This window comes from Urocampus carinirostris, chromosome 7 (genome assembly GCF_059441175.1).
Source record: "Urocampus carinirostris isolate Australia breed hairy pipefish chromosome 7, RoL_Ucar_1.0, whole genome shotgun sequence".
Lineage (NCBI taxonomy): Eukaryota > Metazoa > Chordata > Actinopteri > Syngnathiformes > Syngnathidae > Urocampus > Urocampus carinirostris.
The window spans coordinates 1,496,137-1,517,389 of record NC_142355.1 but is presented as its reverse complement, the minus strand read 5'-3'; the positions used below and the strand labels follow the sequence as shown (position 1 = coordinate 1,517,389).

Below are 21,253 nucleotides of genomic sequence, written 5' to 3'. Positions count from 1 at the left end.
TCGACAGACGGGAACGAAAAATGTCTGCCGTCGTCACGGCGACGCAAGACAATGACCTGGCCGTGTTCCCAAAGTCTTTATTTGCATAAAGGATACAAACGGTCCTTCGTGGATGACAGAGAAAAGGTAGGAAATATAAATACGTGGAAAACGCGCTCGTCTTCGGAAAAATAAAGGAGAAAAAGGGACAAAAGGGGTTCCGGATCGGCATGGAAACGTCAAAAACCGGGACGACCTGGACGCCTCGGAACATTCTTTAGCGCTCGACGCGTCGGAGGGAAATGAAAGGAAACCGAAAAAGAAAACCCAGAAAGGACCTCCCGTTTAGGCGACGGGCAAGCATTTGGAGGGGCGGGCCGCATCGGGTCGAAGAATTTGGTCGAGGGTTCGATTCCCTTGACGATTTTGCTCATTTAGGAAGGAACGTCGTAATATTACTTCTTAATAAGTTTCACCAAATTGGTTTTGAATACTCACAATGAAAGCAAAACCATATATTTTGGTATTTACTTTTATAGTATTACTGTAATTGTATTTTTATTGTTGTATTTCCCAAATTTTTGTAGTATTTCTATTATGTTTTTGTAGTGTTTGTGTAGTATTTCTGCAGTAGTATTTCATTTGTATTTTCATCACAGTATTTCTGTTGTATTTAAGTGGTAGTTTTGTAGTTTACTATAGTAGTATATCTGTAGTATTACTGTAGTTGTTTAACAAGCTAGCTAAATGATTACAGTTTTTTGCTAGTTACCTTGCTAAGTTTTGGCTTTCCTTCTAGCCAGCTTTCGATGAGGCTATTTAGATGGATTTTGACTCGTTTAGCTAGCGATCTGGCTACCTGTTTAGCGTTGTAGCTAGCTATCTAGAAAGATAACATCCAGCTAACATTTGACCAAGCTAAACTTTGGACATTCTAGCCAGCTATCTCGCTTTGTTTTTATGCTTTCTTCCCAGCAATTTCAGCTTGTTACCTAGCATTCTTTTAGTTTTTTTACCTGTCTAGCTAACTAGCAAGCTACCGATTTAACAAGCTATCGAGCTAACTGATTACAGTTTTTTGTGAGTTACCGAGCTAAGTTTTGGCTTTCTTTTTATCCAGCTGTCGGGCTTCGTTTTACGCTTTTGATGCGGCTATTTACAGGGATCAGAATGGAGATTTTCATTTTCAGCTGAAATAGCCAACGTCCAGGAATAAACCAGGGAGGAGCCCCCCCCCCCACCCCCACCCCAAAACCTGGGTTTTAGGCAATTTACTTGTCCAAAACCATGCTTATATTTATCATTTAAGTAACATTTTTAGAAGATTAAAATAATGTGCCCACATAACTGATTTTTTTGTAAATACTGCAAGATAAGTTCAAATGCAGTTCAGTCCCTGCAGCTTGTGCGACAATGCGGCCAATTTTTCTAACGGCCGCCAGGGTGCGCCAGAGCAATAAAGGAAAGAGTGAGACAGTCGGATTTTGAATTTGTTTGCTACGCAAGACAAAAAGTGAAAAAGTCGGAATGCCTTTGGGGTTCAAAAACAGCGGAAATCCGCGGATCCGCGGAAAATTCTGATCCCTGTATTTAGATGGCTTTTGACTCATTTAGCTGGCAATCTGGCTACCTGTTTAGCGTTGTAGCTAGCTATCTTTCTACCCTTTTGCATGCTATCCAGCTAACATTTGACCAAGCTAAACTTTGGACATTCTAGCCAGCTATCTTGCTTTGTTTTTAAGCTTTCTTTCCAGCAATTTCAGCTAGTTATTGAGCATCCTTTTAGTTTTTTACCTGTTTACCTGTCTAGCTAACTAGCAAGCAACCTTTGAACTACTTGACAAGCTATCTCGCTAACTGATTACAGTTTTTAGTGAGTTACCGAGTTACTTTGTTTATAGCCAGCTATCTCGCTTTGTTTTGAAGCTTTCTTTCCAGCAATTTCAGCTAGTTATCCAGCATCCTTTTAGTTTTTTTTACCTGTTTACCTTTCTAGCTAACTAGCAAGCGACCTTTGAACTATTTAACAAGCTATCAAGCCAATTGATTACAAGTTTTTGTTAGTTACAGAGCCAAGTTTTGGCTTTCCTTCTAGCTAGCTGTCGGTGAGGCTATTTAGATGGATTTTGACTCATTTAGCTAGCAATCTGGTTACTTGTTTAGCTTTAAAGCTAGCTATTTTTCTAACCTTTAGCATGCTATCGAGCTAACATTTGACCAAGCTAAACTTTGGACATTCTAGCCAGTTATCTCGCTTTGTTTTTAAGCTTTCTTTCCAGCAATTTCAGCTAGTTATCCAGCATCCTTTTAGTTTGTTACCCGTTTACCTTTCTAGCTAACTAGAAAGCAACCTTTGAACTATTTAACAAGCTATCGAGTTAACTGATTACAGTTTTTTTGTTAGTTACACAGCTAAGTTTTGGCATTCTTTCTAGCCAGTTGTCGGGCTTCGTTTTACGCTTTCGATGCGGCTATTTAGATGGCTTTTGACTCATTTCGCTAGCGATCTGGCTACCTGTTTGGCTTTGTAGCTAGCTATCTTTCTACCCTTTTGCATGCTATCCAGCTAACATTTGACCGTTTTTGCTAGTTACCAAGCTAAATTTTGAAATGAAATGATCTGCATTTCTATAGCGCTTTTCAAGTCAATGACTTTCCAAAGGCTTTACAGTGTGCTTCACATTTCCCAATAGCGGCCGTGCAGCCATGTAACGCACTAACCTGCTTATTGGGGGTATTAGGGGTTCAGTGTCTTACCCAAGGACACTTTGACATGTAACACGGAGGAGCCGGGATTCAAACTGGGATCCCTTGACCCCAAGACGAGCGCTCTACCTCCTGAGCTACTGGACTTTCTAGCCAGCTATCTCGCTTTATTTTTAAGTTTTCTTTCCAGCAATTTCAGCTAATTATCGAGCATCCTTTTAGTTTTTTTACCTGTTTACCTTTCTAGCTAACGAGCAAGCGACCTTTGAACTATTTAACAAGCTATCGAGCTAACTGATTACAGTTTTTTGTGAGTTACCGAGCTAAGTTTTAGCTTTGTTTATAGTCAGCTATCTCGCTTTGTTTTGAAGCTTTCTTTCCAGCAATTTCAGGTAGTTATGTAACGTCCTTTTAGTTTGTTACCTGTTTACCTTTCTAGTTACCTACCTTTGAACCATTTAACAAGCTATCGAGCTAACTGATTGCAGTTTTTTGTGAGTTACCGAGCTAAGTTTTGACTTTCTTTCTAGACGGCTGTCCATGAGGCTATTTAGACGGCTTTTGACTCGTTTAGCTAGCGATCTGGCTACCTGTTTGGCTTTGTAGCTAGCTATCTGGCTAAGCTACGATTTTAGCTTTGCGCTAATTGGTTAAAAAACAAAAAAAAGTTTGGAGACCCCAGCTAACAGGACCAAATCCAAACGGGCCCCGGTGCCAAGGTCCTCACCCCGATGCGGCCCCTCCAAAAGTTAGCCCGCGCCGCCACCTCACCCGGCGCCGCGATTGGTCGGCCGGCCTCCGAGGGACCGCCCCCCTGACGCCCGTCGGGACGGGAAAGGCACGCGATTGGCTGGAGCGGGCGCGCCTTCACTTGAGCAGCGCCTTGTAGAGCGTCAGGGAGCGGGCGGTGCTAAAGTCCTGCTCCAGACAAGCGATCAAATCCCTGAGGTTGACTCTGGTGATGCGTTGGCGCCAGGGTTGCCGCGGCGACGAGGGCGACACCTGCGCAAAAAAAACGGCGCCCGGTTTTTACCCGCGGGCGACGGCGTTCGGCCATTTTGTGGGCGGCGTTACCTCGGCGACGGGGGAGGGGGCGGCGCCCGGCGAGTCGGTTTTGCGCTTCTTCCTGGGCCCGATGGCGGCCAGCGCCGTCAGGTTAGCGTCGCGCTGGCGCATCTGAGCGAGCTCTTGCTGCTGCATCTGCCCGCCAAAATAAAAGCACAAAATCGGGATTTGGGGGGGAGGAGCGACTTTCATGTTCTGTATTTTTTGCACTTTGTTTTTGGTGCTTTTCGGTCGTTTCGTTCAATTACAGCTAGTTCATGAGTTAGCCTGGTATTTCGTGGCCTCACAGAGTGTTTCTTGTGTCATCTTCCTTTCATGTTTGGTTCTGTTAGACTTCAATGGTGTTCTAGCATGTTCTCAGTGTCCTGTTTCGTCTTGTGTCCGTTGGTTCGTTGGTGTTCTACTTAAAAGTTCTGTAAGTGTTCTAGCATTATATTGCATGGTCTTGTAGTTTCAGCCTGTGGGGATGTTACTCAAATTCTTTTTATTCATGTTTTGTTGTGTTAGAGCTGGTTTAAGCATTAACATATCTTGCATCTTCTTCCTTTCATGTTTGGTTCTGTTAAACTTCGATGGTGTTGGTGTTTTAGCAGGAGTACGTTCTCAGTGTCCTGTTTCGTCTTGTGTCAGTTGGTTCGTTGGAGTTCCAACATAACGTCTGTCGTTTAACTTAAATGTTCTGCGACTTTACCGTACTGTATTTTTTGCACTTCAGTTTTGGTGCTTTTCAGTGATTCCGTTCAATTACAGCTAGTTCATGAGCTTGCGTGTTATTTGTGGCCTCACAGAGTGCTTTTTGTGTCATCTTCCTTTCATGTTTTGTTCTGTTAAACTTTGATGGCGTTGGTGTTCTAGCATGAGTATATCCTCGTGTCCTCTTTTGTCTTGTGTCAGTTGGTTCGTTGGAGTTCCGACATATCGTCTTTCGTTTTCTTTAAATGTTCTGTAAGTCTCGAAACATTATATTGCATGGTCTTCTTGTGTCAGCCTGTGGGGATGTTACTTAAAATCTTTGTATTCATGTTTTGTTCTGTTAGAGCTAGTTATGCATTAACATATCTTCTTCCTTTCATGTTCTGTTCTGTTCTGTTAAACTTCGATGGAGTTGGTGTTCCAGCCGGGGTATGTTCTCGGTGTCCTCTTTCTTCTTGTGTCAGTTGGTTCGTTGGAGTTCCAACATCGTCCGTTGTTTTACTTAAATGTTCTGTAAGTCTTCTAGAATTATATTGCATGGTCTTGTTGTGTCAGCCTGTGGGGATGTTACGTTAAATATTTTCATTCATGTTTTGTTTGTAGAGCTAGTTTATGCATTAACATATCTTCTTCATTTCATGTTTGGTTCTGTTAAACTTGGTGTTGGTGTTCTAGCATGAGTATGTTCTCTGTGTCCTATTGTGTCAGTTGGTTTGTTGGAATTCCAACATGACATCTTTTGTTTAACTTAAATGTTCTGTAAGTACTCTAGCATTATATTGCATGGTCTTGTTGTGTCAGCGTGTGGGGATGTTACTTAAAATCTTTGTATTCATGTTTTGTTCTGTTAGAGCTGGTTTATGCATTAACATATTTGCATCTTCCTTTCATGTTTTGTTCAGCCGGTTAGTATCGTAGCATTACATTTCACGGTATCGTCACCGGAGCACTTGTTCTGACCATGTGTGAAAATTGTCGTTTGTGCCGAATGACATTGTGTTGTTCTATCCACGCTTGAGTATGCTTACATCCATCCACTTTCATGTTTTGTTCTGTTTTTGCTATTTGGCCTTGGGACCTTCTGTATTTCCGAGTATGTTACGCGCATCTTCTTATGTTCACGTTTTCTTCTGTTATAGCTAGTTTATGCACCGACCTATTTTGTATCTTCAGTCTTTCATGTTTTGTTCATTTAGAGGTCAATTATATTCAATTGGAGCCAGTTAGCGTTCCGGCATTCGATTTCACGGTCACCCACCTCTTTTGCCTTCTGTTTCAAGCGGGCCTGCTCCGGATCTTCTTGCCGAGCTCGACTCTGCCACAAAAAGGCATAGGACGTGAAGCCCCCCGGTGGGCGGGGTCTGAGAAGTGGGCGGGGTCGTAAACTACCTTGGCAGCCTTGAGCAGGATCTCTCGCTCTTGTTCGTCTTTCTTCTGCTTTTCGATTCGTTCCAGTTGCTCGAAGAAGCGGAGTTGGGCGCGAACGTCGCTGCTCTGCTCGTGCCGGTCGCCGTCCTGCCAGCAGAGGGCGGTGTTAAAACATGTCGAGGCTAGCGGCGCTTGGAAGCTAGCGCCGTTACAATGGCAAACTTTAGCATCCCGTTGTGGCTAGCAGCGCTACCTCTATGGCGAACATTAGCATTGGATCGCGGCTAGCGGTGTTACGATGAAAACTTGAGCATCGAGCGCAAACGTTAGCATAGCGCGGATCCGCAATGGCGAAGGTTAGCGTGGCAACGCTCGCTACCTACCTTGACGGCGTCGGATCGGTGTTGCGCCAACGACGAGAGCTTCTCCAGTAGCGAGCGCAAGCGCGATTGTGTAGCGTGCGACACCAGGTTGACCACCTCGGGGGGAACTTCGCTCACGCCCAACCTGCGAGCTATAAAAAGACGCCACCTTTAAAAAATGCTCCCGTCCAAAGTTCATGGTTCAGGTTCATGACACCAGGTCTTGAAAGCTCCCTTGGCATCAAAACTCCGTACAAAAAATTAAAAGGCAGGATTACGCTTATTATGAGCAAGAATACAAAGGTGACGGGTGGGTTGGGAGTTGTATACCATTGACATATTCACCATAACTTGCAGCCAAATGGCTAGAGAAGAACACAGTGGAAAAAGAAGATGCCTGAATGTGCAGAAAGTGGGAGTTAAATAACAAAAGCGGACCACGACGAGCCCTCTTGCCTAAATCCTCATTCGGGCTTCCGTAGTAGCAAGAGGGTGGCCAAAAAAGTCCGCTTTTTCAAGTTCATTAAGCATTTCTAAATCTAAAACCAAGATCGTGAGATAGTAAATGTCTCGAGTGGGAACCGGAGAAGCAACTAAAAGGACCGATAAAATATTGCAAGCGCTAGCTTTATTTACACAGATCTGCTTATAGTGACAGCGGACCATAACCTGCAAGCAAGTGGCTGGAGAAGGAGACTGGGGAAGAAAAAAGTCTCACCCGTTTCCGTGATGCGTCGGTGCAGCAGTCCTTGGGGGAGGAAGGCCTCGTCTCGGCAGGATCGGATCTTGGTGCCCACCAGTTCCGAGCCGCTAGCCAGGATTCGGGCGTTCTCCTCGCTCAGGTTGACGCCCGCCATGGACGCCACGTCGTTGATGTCGTCATCGTCCCTAAAACAAATGAGTTTTTTTTTTTTTTTATCCGTCCCTTCCCTCGACATACCTTTTGTCCAAACGAGGATTCAAACTGTGTGATGTTATTTCCAGCAAATTTTAATTGAAAATTTGCTACCTAATAACGTTGCAAACTCGATCTTTTTTTTATTATACTAAGAATAACAGTTTACATTGTTTTAAAACCAGATCAGAAGACAAAGTGGCTTTCCAGAAAAAACAACTGAGTCAACAAAGCCTTCTTTCGTCTCCAGCCAGCGTCTCCCATTCCCTTAAAAGGAACAGTGTGTAATACAAGGGTCACCGATCTTTGAAGCCAAGAGTTACTTTTTGTTACCGAATGGCGCAACTAAAAGAATTTATGTTATCACTTTGTTATTACCAGGTTGTAAATGTATTTTTTAGGTCAACCACTAAAATAAAAATAGATAGTGAAGGATTTTATACATTTGACTATCAAGGATATTATAAAATTAAGTACAAAGTAAGTACATGTACTCAGTTTGATGTAGTAGTAGTGTTTTTCTTCAAGGTACATTAGAAGGTTAGGCTGTCTGGAATGCATCAGACGTATTTTGATAACAGAATTCCTGTGAGCGCTGACTGGAGAAGGCCAGATGCACAAAGACAAACATCGTGACGCCCTTCGGCGAGGAGGTGGCGAAGCTGGCACCTGGCGCGCCCATGGGAGAAGTCGGCACGCCCGTGGGAGGAGTCGGCACGCCCATGGGAGGAGCCGGCACGCCAGCTTGTGAAAAGACGTGGAAGATCGGAGAAGATCGAAGGAGAACGAGACACTAATTCGGCTAATTCGATGGAGTTCACTTAGTTAAATGATTTAAGAAAATAAATCTGTCCCCGTGTGGAAATGCCGATCTCTTGTCCGTCTTTTCACAAAAAGAAAGGAGCATGCATTGTTAGGTGAACGAAGGCTATGTTTGGTTAAGGGAGTCCGATAACTAATTCGAACAATTTGGTAAACGATACATTTAGTTTATTTCCAAACAATAGGTACTAATCATAAGGTACTGTTTGTCCATTGGCCTAAAATACTAAGAAATATAGGGATTACAATATATAAATACATAAAATCAAATGTATTTGAAAAGCACTTCAGGCCAAGACTTGTATAAAAACATTCAGTTTACCACAAGACAATAAAACGCCCTCCTTTATCCCCACCCAACAACCCGACATGGTGCTTCGTAGACATTACGTACCAGTTTTTAGCCGCTGTGCCGCCCGTATAATAACAATAATAATAACTAGACAAGTCCCGCAGAAATGGTGAGAGTTGGGGCTGGGCTCTGGCATGTCGCCGTTAGCATCAACCTGTTAGCATGACTCATGCCTACAGAATAGCAAAAAATGGACACTTTCCCACGGTCCAAAGTTGCTAAGTGTACTGTGGCGAGACATGAGACTGCCAAGTTTGCTCAGAAAGGCCCGACTGAAACTAAATCACCGTTTTGAGGTCACGTGATTTAGCCACCAAAGTAAATCAGCAAATTGTTGAACAAAGACAATCGATAAATATTACTTAATCTTTTGAGTTCAGACAAATATAAATTGAATGTGTTCCCATTTTTAAGACTTTTGAAAATTAGATTCAAGACGTTTTAATGCCAACGAAGGCCTTATTTTTAGAATCATGAATTCAACGTCTTTTAAGACTTTTCAAGGTTCCTCGGGAGCCACGGATTATCAAATCAACTTCATGCTACATTAAAAAGAAACTAAATAATGATCCGATGATCGGACTCATCGTTTCAACAGTGGGTGACGAGTGGACAAATAAAATACCTGACCGAATGCAGACAATGGTTAAAATACAATGAAAACAAAAAAAAAGTCATAGGAATAAAATTCCATGATGGCAAGGCACATACTAACATACATTTCCCCCAAACATCCACAATTTTTTCCCAAAAGAAAGAGAAGATGTCAGACTCACCTAAAATTGGCCCCTCCTTGGTCTCCCAGCTTCTTCTGATTGGCCGGCGAGACCACAGTGACCACCCCCCTTGCGCCGGCTCCTCCCAGGGCGGGTCCTCGTATGGGGATACCTGCGCATCGACACGAATATCGATTCTGAGCTACTAAGAGTCCACCCCTGGCGTGCCCCCAGACTCACCTGCAGTTCTCACTCCGGCCACCAGGGGGGGACGGACCATCATCGCAGCGCCGCGTCCCATCGCCTTCAAGACGACAAAAGAAATCAGGTCAGGGATGTTTCCGGGAGCAGTCGAGATGGAGAAAGACGAATGAGGGGCTCGTTACCATGGCGGTGGGCTGTGCCGCGTTGATCCGTACGCCGGTGTTGGTCACGGGTAGGCGGGGCCTGATGATGGTGGGACTCGGGGGCGGAGCATAAGTGTTGGGCGCGACCAATAGCTGCTGGTTACTGAGCAGAGACTGACGCAAGGCGGGAAGACTTTTCTGCAAAGATGATTAGCGATAACCGGAGTTTAGACGGTGTCCTTAACGGGGTGGGCGGAGTTCGATGCGGTTAACGAGGTGGGCGGAGCCAACCTTCAGGTAAGGGATGAGGTTGGGCTGGGGGGAAGACTTAAGCTCCGCCTGCAGACGACTTGTGAACTCCTCGGGTTCGATTTTGGCGTCCTGCAAACACACAATAAGCGTAAGCTAACTATGGCTGGGTGGGTGTATCCTATAAGCACACGGGTGGTCGGGGCATCATTTCCTGTGGTGTGCCTTGGGCGGCGCCCATCCTTCTCCCCGGACTTTTTGCGTGTAAGGCAAATGGGCTAACCACTGCACACGACGGACAGGGAACTGTATTAAATCATCCATCTTTTTGAAAGATGTTGAAGAATGCACTGCACAAAATATGTTAATATAGTCCTCATAATTCCTCAATTTAAATCATGTTTGTATCGGGTGTCTCAAATTTCTGGCCCCCGGGATTAGAGTTTTGGGGCGCCCTGTCATAGAATATACCTTTATTGTCATTGTTACCAAATGGGTTAACATATTGTGACAACGAAATTGGGCATGACACTCCAGTTTCACACATTCACAGTGAGGTAAAAAACCCAAGAAGATAAAGGAACAGAGAACATAAGGCTATAAAACAAGGAGGATATGGTTATAGTTATAATTTACACAAAATTTGCACAAGAAATGTCAGCATGTAGGATGTTACATACAGTTTGGTATCGTATAGGGTTTGTGCAATATGCATTTGGCGCAAAAATAGTCAGAGTGCAAAAAAGATAGTCAACATTGTGCAAGGTGAGCAGTAAGCATAGTGCAGTCAACATTGTGCAAGAAACATAGACATGAGTACCATTTTACGTTCGTATGAGGTAGTGTTTTTGCAAGAGTTTTTCAGTTTTTTGTGCGGTGTGTGTTCAGGGTGGTAATGGCTCTGGGGAAGAAACCATAGTGGGATGTTTGGACGCGTTCTTAAGGATGGCAGGGAACCTGTATGATGCGGCAGGGGTAAACCAGCGAAAGCTGTCGGGCCCTGCTGTTGAACAGAAGAGTGTGTTGTGTCACAATGACCCGAGTGACATAACCGCTTTCTTGTGTCCCGTTTTTATCTGGAGGGACTTCACTTGTTTCGGTGTTTGGGCATTTGGGTGGGCCACGGGCCCAAAATTTTTGTGTGCGTTTTTGCTACTTTTCCCCCTTTTTTATTTTCTTTATTTTTGTATGTGTTTGTGTTGATGTCGGTCACCCCTCTCGAGGGATATAACCAGGGTAGATAGACAGTCTTATTAAGAAAGTATTACTTGACCACTAGATGGCGCCGTATTCCGTGGCACCGCTAAAATCAGTGCTAAAAGCACTGAATACGGAGATTGAAAACACCCTTAGTATTTTACAAACAAATAAAATCAACAGAACAGAAAACAAGCTATAGTGTGGTCAAATATTGTTCTACTCGCAGATACTTTTTGCTCATTTTAAACATCTTTTCTTCGAGACAAATGGGATAAGAATGTAGTAAAACTTTAAAAGCAAGTTAAAAATAAAGTACAATCCCAAATTCCAGTCGTATTATATAAATAACCACGGTGACCACAACTGATCAGAAATAAATGATACTGTACATTGTTTGATAAAAATACCTCATTTAGTTTGCACAACAAAAAAAAATAATAAATTAAGTAGTTAGTCAGATAAGTTTAAAGTCTTGTATGTTAAAGATTTATTTTCTCATTTAACAGTAAAAAAAACAAAAAAGCAAAAAAAAAAAAAACACAAGTTTAACTTAAATGTAGAAATAGCTACGTCGTGTACTTTTTAGTGTGCTTTGTTGGGTATTTTTACATTGATTTCGTGTTTTGGGGTGTTAATGTTTGTCGTGGATTTGTTCTTCATTTCTTCATGTACCATGTTGTGTATTTTCGTTCATTTCATCTTGTACTTTGTTGGGTACTTTGTTATTATGGCGGCGCCGCCATCGAGCGGCTGCCTTTCTAGCAGCTCCCCTGTTATCTCTCACTTTTTGTGATTTTTTTGTTTTACTGTCTGCTTCTATCTTCGGTGTTTTTCTTCCCGTTTTGACAACTACACTATGGATTACTTCTATCCTATGGACATGGGTTTTAGCGCACAAAAATGCGTTTATTCAAGGAATCAACTCCTTGCCCTGAAGAATTCTCGTGCCGGCGTGATGAAGGGGCCTATCGTGGAAGAAGAGCCGGAGCTAGCGAAGCGGCTAGCGGCGTTATAAGTCTTCGGTACCATCCGTAATCATGGTAAATGCGAACTCACTACCAAATAAGATCAACGAGTGCTGGTGGAAAATATCGAAGCGCACAGGGAGCGCAGTTGCTGTGTTTTGCGGAAACGTGGCTCACGTTTAGCATTCCGGACGCTAACGTGTAGCCACTCAGAGCTACCCGCGCCGCTATACAGAGACACAAAAGCCTGGGGGAATCGGAGAGGACTTGCTAACACGAGGTGGTGTATCCCTGGACACAAAGAAAAGATTTCCATCTGCCGCAGGGATGTAGAACTTTTGGACTAGCGTGTGACGTCATCCACTCTGCTACAAGCACCCTAGGGCATCATGTTAATCTGTTAATAAACAACGGGGTAGACTGCTGGAAGTGTGAATTTCCCTACGGGGATGAATAAAGTATCTATCTATCTATCTGTATATTTTTGTGTACTGCACGTCATTTATTTTGTCATGTGTTTCGTTGTGTGTTTTTCTTTGTGTACGACCAGCCGTACTCACCAGCAGGTCCTGGATGAGGACTTTGACGTTCTTGGAGGTGTCGGGCGATCTGGAGTTGCTGGACGTGAGCTTGATGAGGGTGGCCAGGAAATTTCGGCACTTTTTCACGTTTTCCTGCATTTCCTGGAGAGGGTATCACGGCGCGTGAGGTCAGGAGGCGGCGCACCGCCGAAAAACACAAACCTGCGACATGGGCGGGGCGGGAGTGGGCGTCGCCGGCGTCGGGGTGGCGGCCAGAGACGTGCCCTCGGGCGCCGCCGGGACTTTGAGGGGCGGGGCCACCTTCAGGGGGACGCCGGCGGTGCCGGGAGGACCCGGGGCGACCTTTGGAGACAGACGATTCAAAAATGCTCTCTAGGAAAAACTCACGTTTGAGGTAAAGCGGAACCTCGGTTTTCGAACGCCTCTCAGTTTGAACAAATGGTATGGCTCCCCAGTACAGTGGAACCTCGGTTCTCGACCATAATCCGTTCCAGAACCCTGTTCGAAAACCGATTTGGTCGATCACCGAAAATCGTTTTTCCCATTAAAAGTCATGTAAAATCGTTTTAATCCGTTCCAACACCCTGAATGTTTACCACGAACGTAAACATGAAGCTAACCCAGGCTAATCGTACGTTCGCGTTAGCGTCATCTTCCATACGAAAGATGACGCTAACATGAACGTATAAAAATAAAAAAATCAGGTCGTTTACACGTCATTTAGCACCCGGGTCTCCACAACAAGTGGTGAGCGGTTAAACGATAAAGAAAAGATTTATGAATAGGATTTCTTACCTTTGTGGTGGTCTGCAGAAGCCATGCTCTATTCCCTCGAAAGAAGGGAAACTTGCAAATCTTCTTCATATTTTGCTATTATTTCTTTCTTAAATGCAATAGTTGTACGCACTACTCCTCTTTTTTCACCTGTAGCAACTTTGCTGCTTGCACCGACCTTCTTCCGAGGCATAATTAGGGGTTAAAACACTCTGTTCACCGATATTAAAAACGAAAGCAAAAAGGAGTGCGCGCTCATGTGACAACAGTTCTTCACGAGGGGTGGGGGCAATCTACACTCGTACGCCTCTCAGCGTTGCCCCTAGCGTACCGGCGTTCGAACTCCGATTTTTTGAACGAAAAGCGAAGCAAGAATTTCTCGAAATTTTGGGTCGAGATCCGATTTGTTCAAACTGAGAGGCGTTCGAAAACCGATGTTCCACTGTACTTTGAAGCGTCTTACCTGCGGGGAAGATGCATTCGAGGACACCGTTGACTGGAGAATCCTTCCTTGATGTGTCGTTGTGGTGGTGGGCAAACGGACGTTCTGGGGGGCCACGGGAGCCTAAAAGACATTCAAATCTGTAAGCCAGGGGTCTTTCAAGTACGAGAGCCTCTTTTTTGTTACGAATGAGTGCAAAGAGCACCCAGTTCCATATGCATTCGTAAAATGACATATTTTAATGTTATTACTATGTTGTAACCGTGTCAAAAGGTCCCAACCATTGCCAGAACCAAACCTGGCATATGGGCACTAGGGGTGCAATCGTTAGTCGACCTCGTCAAACAAATCGTTAATAGAAAGTGAAATATACGTTTTATTTTAGACTATTGTGGCCGGACACAATTTTCCAACAGAGTGAGGGATCTGACATGGCTAGAATCTCTGCTGAGGGCGCTTAAAGCATATCTTGTGTATCATGGCAGTAGCTCAGTTACGCATGAACATTCAAAACAAAAACAGTTGAACGCAATGGCGTCAGACTTGCCTCACTAAGATTCAAGTCATGTTGAAGTCAATACACTTGACATGCATTGTGTTTTATACATATATATATTTTGAGCATGATGGCAGACTGTGCCTGACAAACGTATCTAAAATGAAACGCAGCCAGTCCGAAAAAAGAAACACCAGTTATGGTTACGTTTTTTTTTTGTTGCACTCTTTGGTGAGGACCACTGAATGTAAATGAGCCTTTTCTTGGTCTTTAGCTTGGGATAAAGGCTGTTTACTTGATTTTAATTAATTTATGATTCCCGCGCCCTTATAAATTGTTTATGTATGGCTAAATGTCTCTCCTGACCAAAGACTGTGGCTGATTGATTTTAGATAGCACGGCGGCGCAGTGGTTAGCGCTTGTGCGGCACAGTTCTAAGGTCTTGGGAACCTCCTGCGTGGGTTCAAATCCAGCTCCGGACTTCCTGTGCGGAGTTTGTATGTTCTCCCCGTGCTTGCGTGGGTTTCCTCCGGGCACTCCGGTTTCCTCCCACACTCCAAAAAACGTGCATTTGAGGTGAATTGGCCGGTCCAAATTGTCCCTAGGTGTGACTGAGCGAGCGAGTTGTCTGTCCCTGTGTGCCCTGCGATTGGCTGGCAACCAGTTCAGGGTGTCCCCTACCCACTGCCCGATGATTGCTGGGATGGGCTCCAGCACCCCCGCGACCCTACTGAGGATGAGCGGTGCAGCTGATGGAATTATAATCTTTTTTGTACAAATGTTAGTGTTTTATTGTAACCATTTTCCTGTGCAGATAGATAGATGTAGAGAGATAGATATAGATATATAGAGAGATGTAATGATATATAGATAAATAGAGATAGATAGAGATATAAAGAGAGCGAGCGATATATAGATAGAGGGAGCGATAGAGAGGGATAAACAGATAGATAAATAGAGAGAGATATAGAGTTAGTTAGAGAGAGATAGATGGATACATGATTCATCCCTGTAGGGAAATTCACACTTCCAGCAGTATCCTTGTGTTGAAAAATAAAATAAAATATACAGAATACAAAAATACCCAATATAACGTGTATATTAGAGTATTAGAGTATATAGTATTTAAATAGTGCTACGGAAAATACACACTGTCATAAAAATAGGGAAATATGCAAATGTGGGGGTGTGGTTTCATGTGGGCTTTTACTCCACACCGGGTGGAGTTCAAGAGCCTCATGGCATGAGGAAGAAATGATCTCCCCAGTCTGTTCGTGGAATAAGACTGTGATTGCAAGTTCCCTACATCTTAACACTGGTTATATTCAAGATTTTAGGACCAAGTCACGAAAACAAAAATATTTCTTGCATGCAATACACGGCGTCTTATACACATGACCTGGCGCAGCTTTTCGCCATGGACAGCTATTTCTCCTTATTAAAGGCCACCATTTTTATCCTTTCCAAAAAGTGGGAGAAATGTTTTGTCGTTGACCCACTTTACATTAACACAGTCATCAGGTGCTACTGTTCAGACTCAATGATTTTGGGTGGGAAATTCCGGCTCACGGGTGCACAACTTTCACCATCTGGATTCATTATACTGTATAGAAGTAAATACAACAACGTTATCGTAAAATGTTACCAAAAAATATATATTTTTTGCAAAGATTATGTTTTAATCTCTAAAGACCTTCTATAACACTATCGAAGTGGTCAAAAGAGCGACCAGATGATGAATCCGAGTCGGATCAGAAGGCTTCTCCTGCTACTGATATCCATGGAAACCAGTGCTATCAGTTTCATGTTAGGGAGCAAACACCTAACCAAAAAACAGCCAGCAGACTGTACTTGCCCGAGACACACCACAGGGAATGGTGCCTCTACAACCCAGGTGATTCTGTTTTTCTATATCTGGGTCTTACAGGGTTGAATGTGGACTTTGCGGACATGGTCCAAAGAAAAGGTCACGGTCCCAAGTTGCAATGTGTATTGTGGCTTGACTCGACTGAAAGCACATCACCGTTTTGATACCTCCAACATTATGCTCACTGTATAACTAAAATGTAACTCAATCTTTTCAGTTCAAACAAACAAAAATCTCATCTGTTCACATTTTTAAGACTTTCCAAAACTGGATTTAAGACATTTTAATGCCAATTTAGACCCTGTTTTTAAGATCTTGAATTCAATGTCTTTTCAGGGATCTGCGGGAGCCCTGCATTGTCATTTTCCATATCATTAAATCAAATTCATACTAAATAAAAGAGAAACTGAATAACAGAAGAGCGGCTTCAGCGACAGACGGCTGTCACAGTCTTATTCCACGGACAGACTGAGATCATTTCTTCCTCATACCATGAGGCTCTTTAACTCCACCCGGGGGAGTAAAAGCCCACATTAAACCCCAGCCCCAACATTTGCATATTACCCTATTTTTATGACAACGTGTATTTTCCGGAGCACTATTTACATACATAGAGTATGTAAGAGTACGTTATATTGGGTATTTCTGTATTCCATTTATTTTATTTATTTATTTATTTTCAACACAAGGATACTGCTGGAAGTGTGAATTTCCCTACGGGGATGAAGAAAGTATGTATCCATCTATCTATCTAATGATCCGATGATCAGACTCATCGGTTCAATAGTGGGTGACTAGTGGACTAATAAAATGGTCTTTAAAATAGTCGATACTGACCCGGACCAGGGCGGGAACCGGAGCCCTGGGGAGACCGGTGCCGGTATTCTGCTGCGACTTGGCCTGTGCCAGAACCTGCTGCGGCACCATCACCAGCTGGCCCGTCTCGATGCGGACCAGAACCATGCCTACGGGAAAAGCCACGATTCAATCCTGTGGACGGGCGCCGGGCGAGAGGAAGGGGCTCACCTGGGGGCATGGTGAAGCCGGCGGGCAGTTGGATGGTGGTTTGCTGGGGCCGGGCGGCTAAAGAAGGCTGGGGGCCGACCGGGCGGACGGGACTGGCGGCCATCGGGGGTCTTTGGAGCTGGACCGTGCCGCCGGGGGTCCCGACCGGTCCGTTGACAACTGGCTTGACGACAGGAGGGGTGAACGGGCGAGTGGCGGGTGAGCCGGGCGAGGTCCCGGGCACCAGTGGAGCCGGTGTCTTAGAAATGAATAGAATAGCTTGAATGTCATTGAAATCAAAGCGCTGAAAATGATATCCGGCCGGGTAGACATTGCACTCGAGGGTAAACACACAATAAAAAATAAAAGACTGTCGAGATCAATGTTCCCTCTAAGCTGCGTGTGTGCGTAATTGCGCACTACCCAGAGCTTTTCCGCGCACAAGAAAATCGAGCCAGCTCACAAAAATCAGGGCTTGAAATTGCTGATTAAGAAGCCATTTAAGTCAAAGTTACCGTGCATGAAGGTAAAAATACAAAGGCTCCCCTGACGCTGGGTTCTAAATGCGGTATTTGGAAGTCAATGTCGGGGTTGACCGAAGTTGAGTAAAGTCAGTAGAGTTTTTCGAGGAACCGGCTTCTTCGGCTCGCAGTGTTCTCGTTTGCCCGCGTCCCTGCGTGACACGCATGATTTTTGCTGGGGACGCATAGTCTCGAATCAACGTGCGTCCTCAGGACGCAACTTTTTTTACACAAAATTGTCATTATTACCCGATTACATTTTTTTTAACAAAGATTTACCGCACTCCGAACTTTTCGTCAGGCAGATCCGCCATTGTTGTTTTGGTCTCGCGGTCAGAGTTTTTGTCTGCACGCCGATCTCAAGTTGCGTGGGGAAAAGTCCGTCTCTTTTTAGAGAACCGGCTTTTTCGGCTCAACTCATTCAAGAGAGCCGGCTCTCAAACGGCTCACTTGCTTTGATGCAATATATTACGAATTATGATGTTGTATAAAGAAGATAAGAAAAAAAGTATAAAAGGAGAAAATGAAAAAAAGACAGGTTTGTGGTTATCCCTTTAATCGGTATATTATATATTATATATATACTACAGCCGTATCCCCCTAGTGGGAAATGGCTAGAGTCATTTCTGACTCTTTTTGGGAGATTGATTTAGAGGAGGGGATTCCCAGCCCCCTCACTCAACCCAACTGAGGTGTTGGGAGTCATTAGGTGACCAAAAGGCTCTTCAGGTTGTTTTTGCTTCTTTAATCCCTACACGACCAAATATTATGTAGGGGATGCTGTCATAATAGTCTGTAGTTTGCAATAATCTGTGGTCTGTGCAGCCCTTTGAGACTCCTTGTGATCAAGGGCTCTACAAATAAACATGACTTGACTCGACTCATCCTGAGGTTTTTGAGTTTTTCCTTGCCCTCGTGTAGGTTTTAGATCAGGGGATGCTGTCAGAATAGTCTGTGGTTTGCAATAATCTGTGGTCTGTGTAGCCCTTTGAGACTCCTTCTGATTAAGGGCTCTACAAATAAACATGACTTGACTTAATGTCCTCTTGCTACTCTGTAATGTTCTCTGAATGGAGTAGTACACACCATTGTAGATCTTTAGTTTCTTGGCAATTTCTCGCATGAAATACCCTTTGTTTCTTGAATAGACTGTCGAGTTCCTCGTGAAAGTTCTATGTTCCTGGTCACTCTAGCTTCAAGCATCTAAGTCACCTCTTCAGGGTAGACGTTGACACTGCCGTTTTCCAAAGCTGCTAGTTAGAAACCTCTAAACATCTACCTCTCAAAATGACAGACTCAAATGTACGTCGGCTATGCGTTTTTTTTATGGCTAGTGAGCACACATGCTAATATTAGCGACGGGAGTTAGCTTACCCTATAGCGGGGGTGTCAAACTGGTTTTAGTTGGGGGCCACAAATGCTATCAAAAAATCTCACGGGGGCCGGACTAGTAAGTTTAAGAGAAAGAGAGAGGGAGAAAGAGAGAGAAAGAGAGGGAGGGAAAGAGTGAAACAGTGAGAGAAAAAGAGAGAGCATAATAGAGATATGAATGGAGAAGTGGGGAATGAATATAGAGAGAAAAAGAAAGTGAAAAAAGAGAAAGATAAAGAGAACAAGAGAAGTGAAACGACAGAAAGAAAAAGAGTCAGCATGAGAAGAAGAGACAAATTGAGGTGAGAGAGAGAGGTCGAAAAAGGGAAAGAAAGAGGGTGAGTAAGAAAGAGAAAAATAGAAAGAGAATTAAATTGAGAAAAAGAGAGAGATACAAATTGAGAAAGAGAAAGAGAGAAAAAGAGAATCATTAGGTTGTATTCGGGCGGCAGTAGCTCAGGAGGTAGAGCGATCGTTTTAGGATTAAGGGATCCCAGTTTGAATCCCGGCTTGTCCGTGTTACATGTCGAAGTGTCCTTGGGTAAGACATTGAACCCCTAATTACCCCCAATAAGCAGGTTAGCGCCTTACATGGCTGCACAGATCACAGCCGCTATTGGGAAATGTGAAGCACAATGTAAAGCGCTTTGGGAAGTCTTTGACTTGAAAAGCGCTATAGAAATGCAGATCATTTCATTTCAGATCATTTCATTTCATTTCCGATTAGTTTATAGTATATTGGAAAACAATGCTTCTGCTTCAAAGATGAGGACATTTCAAAGTGACAGCAAAATTTTGAACAGTAGTGTACATTTTCAGTTTTGCGCGCTCGTTTAGGGTGATGATGGCCTTGGGGAAGTAATCCCGTTAATGTTTGGGGTGTATTTCCGATTAGTTTATAGCATATTGGAACATTGATTTTGTTTTAAAGATTAGGACGTTTCAAAGTGACTGCAAACATTTGAACGGTAGTGTACATTTTCAGCTTCACGCGCTTGTTTAGGGTGGTGATGGCTCTGGGGAAGGCACTCCGTTAACAATGTTTGGGGTGTATTTCCAATTAGTTTATAGTATATTGGAAAGTGATGCTTCTGCTTTAAAGATGAGGATGTTTCAAAGAGAATGCAAACTTTTGAACGATCGTGTACATTTGCAGTTATGTGCTTTTGTTTAAGGTGGTGATGGCTCTGGAGAAGTTACCCCGTTAACAATGTTTGGGGTGTATTTCTGGACAGTTTATTTTGCTCTTCATTGGAAAACCGTGCTTCTGCTTTAAAGATTAAGGACATTTCAAAGAGACTGCAAACTTTAAACAGTAGTGTACATTTTCAGTTTCGCGCGCTCGTTTAGGGTGGTGCTGCCCCCGGGGAAGGAATTGTCTCCGAGCCTGTTTGTCCTGGTTTTAATGGACCTGCCGCACCTACCTTGGGGGGTCCGGTTCTGGACTCTGGTCCGTTCTGAAGGGGGCAAGGGACTCTGGACTGGGCTCCGAAGGGCGCTTGTGGACTGCTGCTGGTGGTAACCGTGGTGGTGGCGGTGGTGGTCGCCCCCGCTTGGTGGTCCGAAGTCGGCAACTTGGCGGCTCCGGCGGCGCCGTTAAAGACGTTAACACCAGGGGCCGTAATAGAAGTTTGAAGTCCGGAAGCGGGCGTCCCCAACGGGGAAGCAGCGAGTCCGCGCTCGGCGGCGGGCTGGAGCTTCCCCAACGCCATGGGCTGCTGCCCTTGCGGCGGCTCCCGCACTTTCCCTGAGAAGTGAGCGGCGGGCGCTCCGTCGCTTTCGGCCTCTTTTTTGTCGTCCGGGCCTCCCAACTGAGTTTGAAGGGAGCCCACCAGGTCGCTGACGGCTTTCTCGTCTACCGGATCGAAGAGCATGTCCTCCAGCGGGTCGGGGGCTCCCGCCATCTTTGATGCTGGGGCCGTGTGCAAATCGCCTTGCTGGGATTTGCGCGTGCGCCGAGCGCTCGCCTAACTCTCTAGAATGAAAAGGCGGCGAGTGGCGGAGAGCGCCCGCTAGCGGGGGGGAGGGCGCACTTTGAGCCAAAGGGATCGTGTATGTTTTACCGTCTCATCAAAAAAAAAAAAAAAAATATTCATTTAAAACAGGGGTGTCAAACTCATTTTTACTCCAGGGCCAGACGTTAGAACAAATATTCTCTCGGGGGCCGGACTAGTAGATTAGAGAGAAAGAGAGAAGGGGAGAGAAAGAGAGAGAGAGAGAGAGGAAGTGAGACCAAGAGAGAGAGAGAGGGGGGAAAGCGAGAGTGAGAGAGAGAGAGAGAGAGAGAAAGATAGAAAGGGAAAATGAGAGCGAGGGGAAAGCGAGAGAGAAAGCGAGACAGAGTGAAAAGCGAGAGAGAAAAGCGAGAGCGAGAGTGAGTGAAAAGCAAGAGAAAAAAAGGGAAAAGTTCGAGCGAGAGAGAGTGAAAGTAAAAGTGTGAGAGAGAGAGAGAGAAAGCAAAAAGCAAGCAAGAAAGAGAGAAAAGTGCGCGAGAGAGAAAGAGGGAGAGAGAGAGA

General features: G+C 44.4%; 1 protein-coding gene across 1 annotated transcript; it reads right to left on the bottom strand.

Moving 5' to 3' along the window:
- Nucleotides 1-881: 881 nt before the first annotated feature.
- Nucleotides 882-20,670, bottom strand: LOC148362084 (transcription initiation factor TFIID subunit 4-like). Its single transcript, XM_088339521.1, has 16 exons — nt 20,162-20,670; nt 16,867-17,104; nt 16,678-16,805; nt 13,499-13,600; nt 12,463-12,603; nt 12,280-12,402; nt 9,597-9,686; nt 9,345-9,503; nt 9,199-9,262; nt 9,019-9,130; nt 6,892-7,061; nt 6,195-6,325; nt 5,833-5,958; nt 5,702-5,758; nt 3,760-3,885; nt 882-3,687 (listed from the first exon to the last, which is right to left on the bottom strand). The coding sequence occupies exons 1-16, from the start codon at nt 20,639-20,641 to the stop codon at nt 3,553-3,555; spliced, it is 2,382 nt and encodes a 793-aa protein (XP_088195647.1). The 5' UTR covers nt 20,642-20,670; the 3' UTR covers nt 882-3,552.
- Between the last annotated feature and the right edge of the window lie 583 nt (nt 20,671-21,253).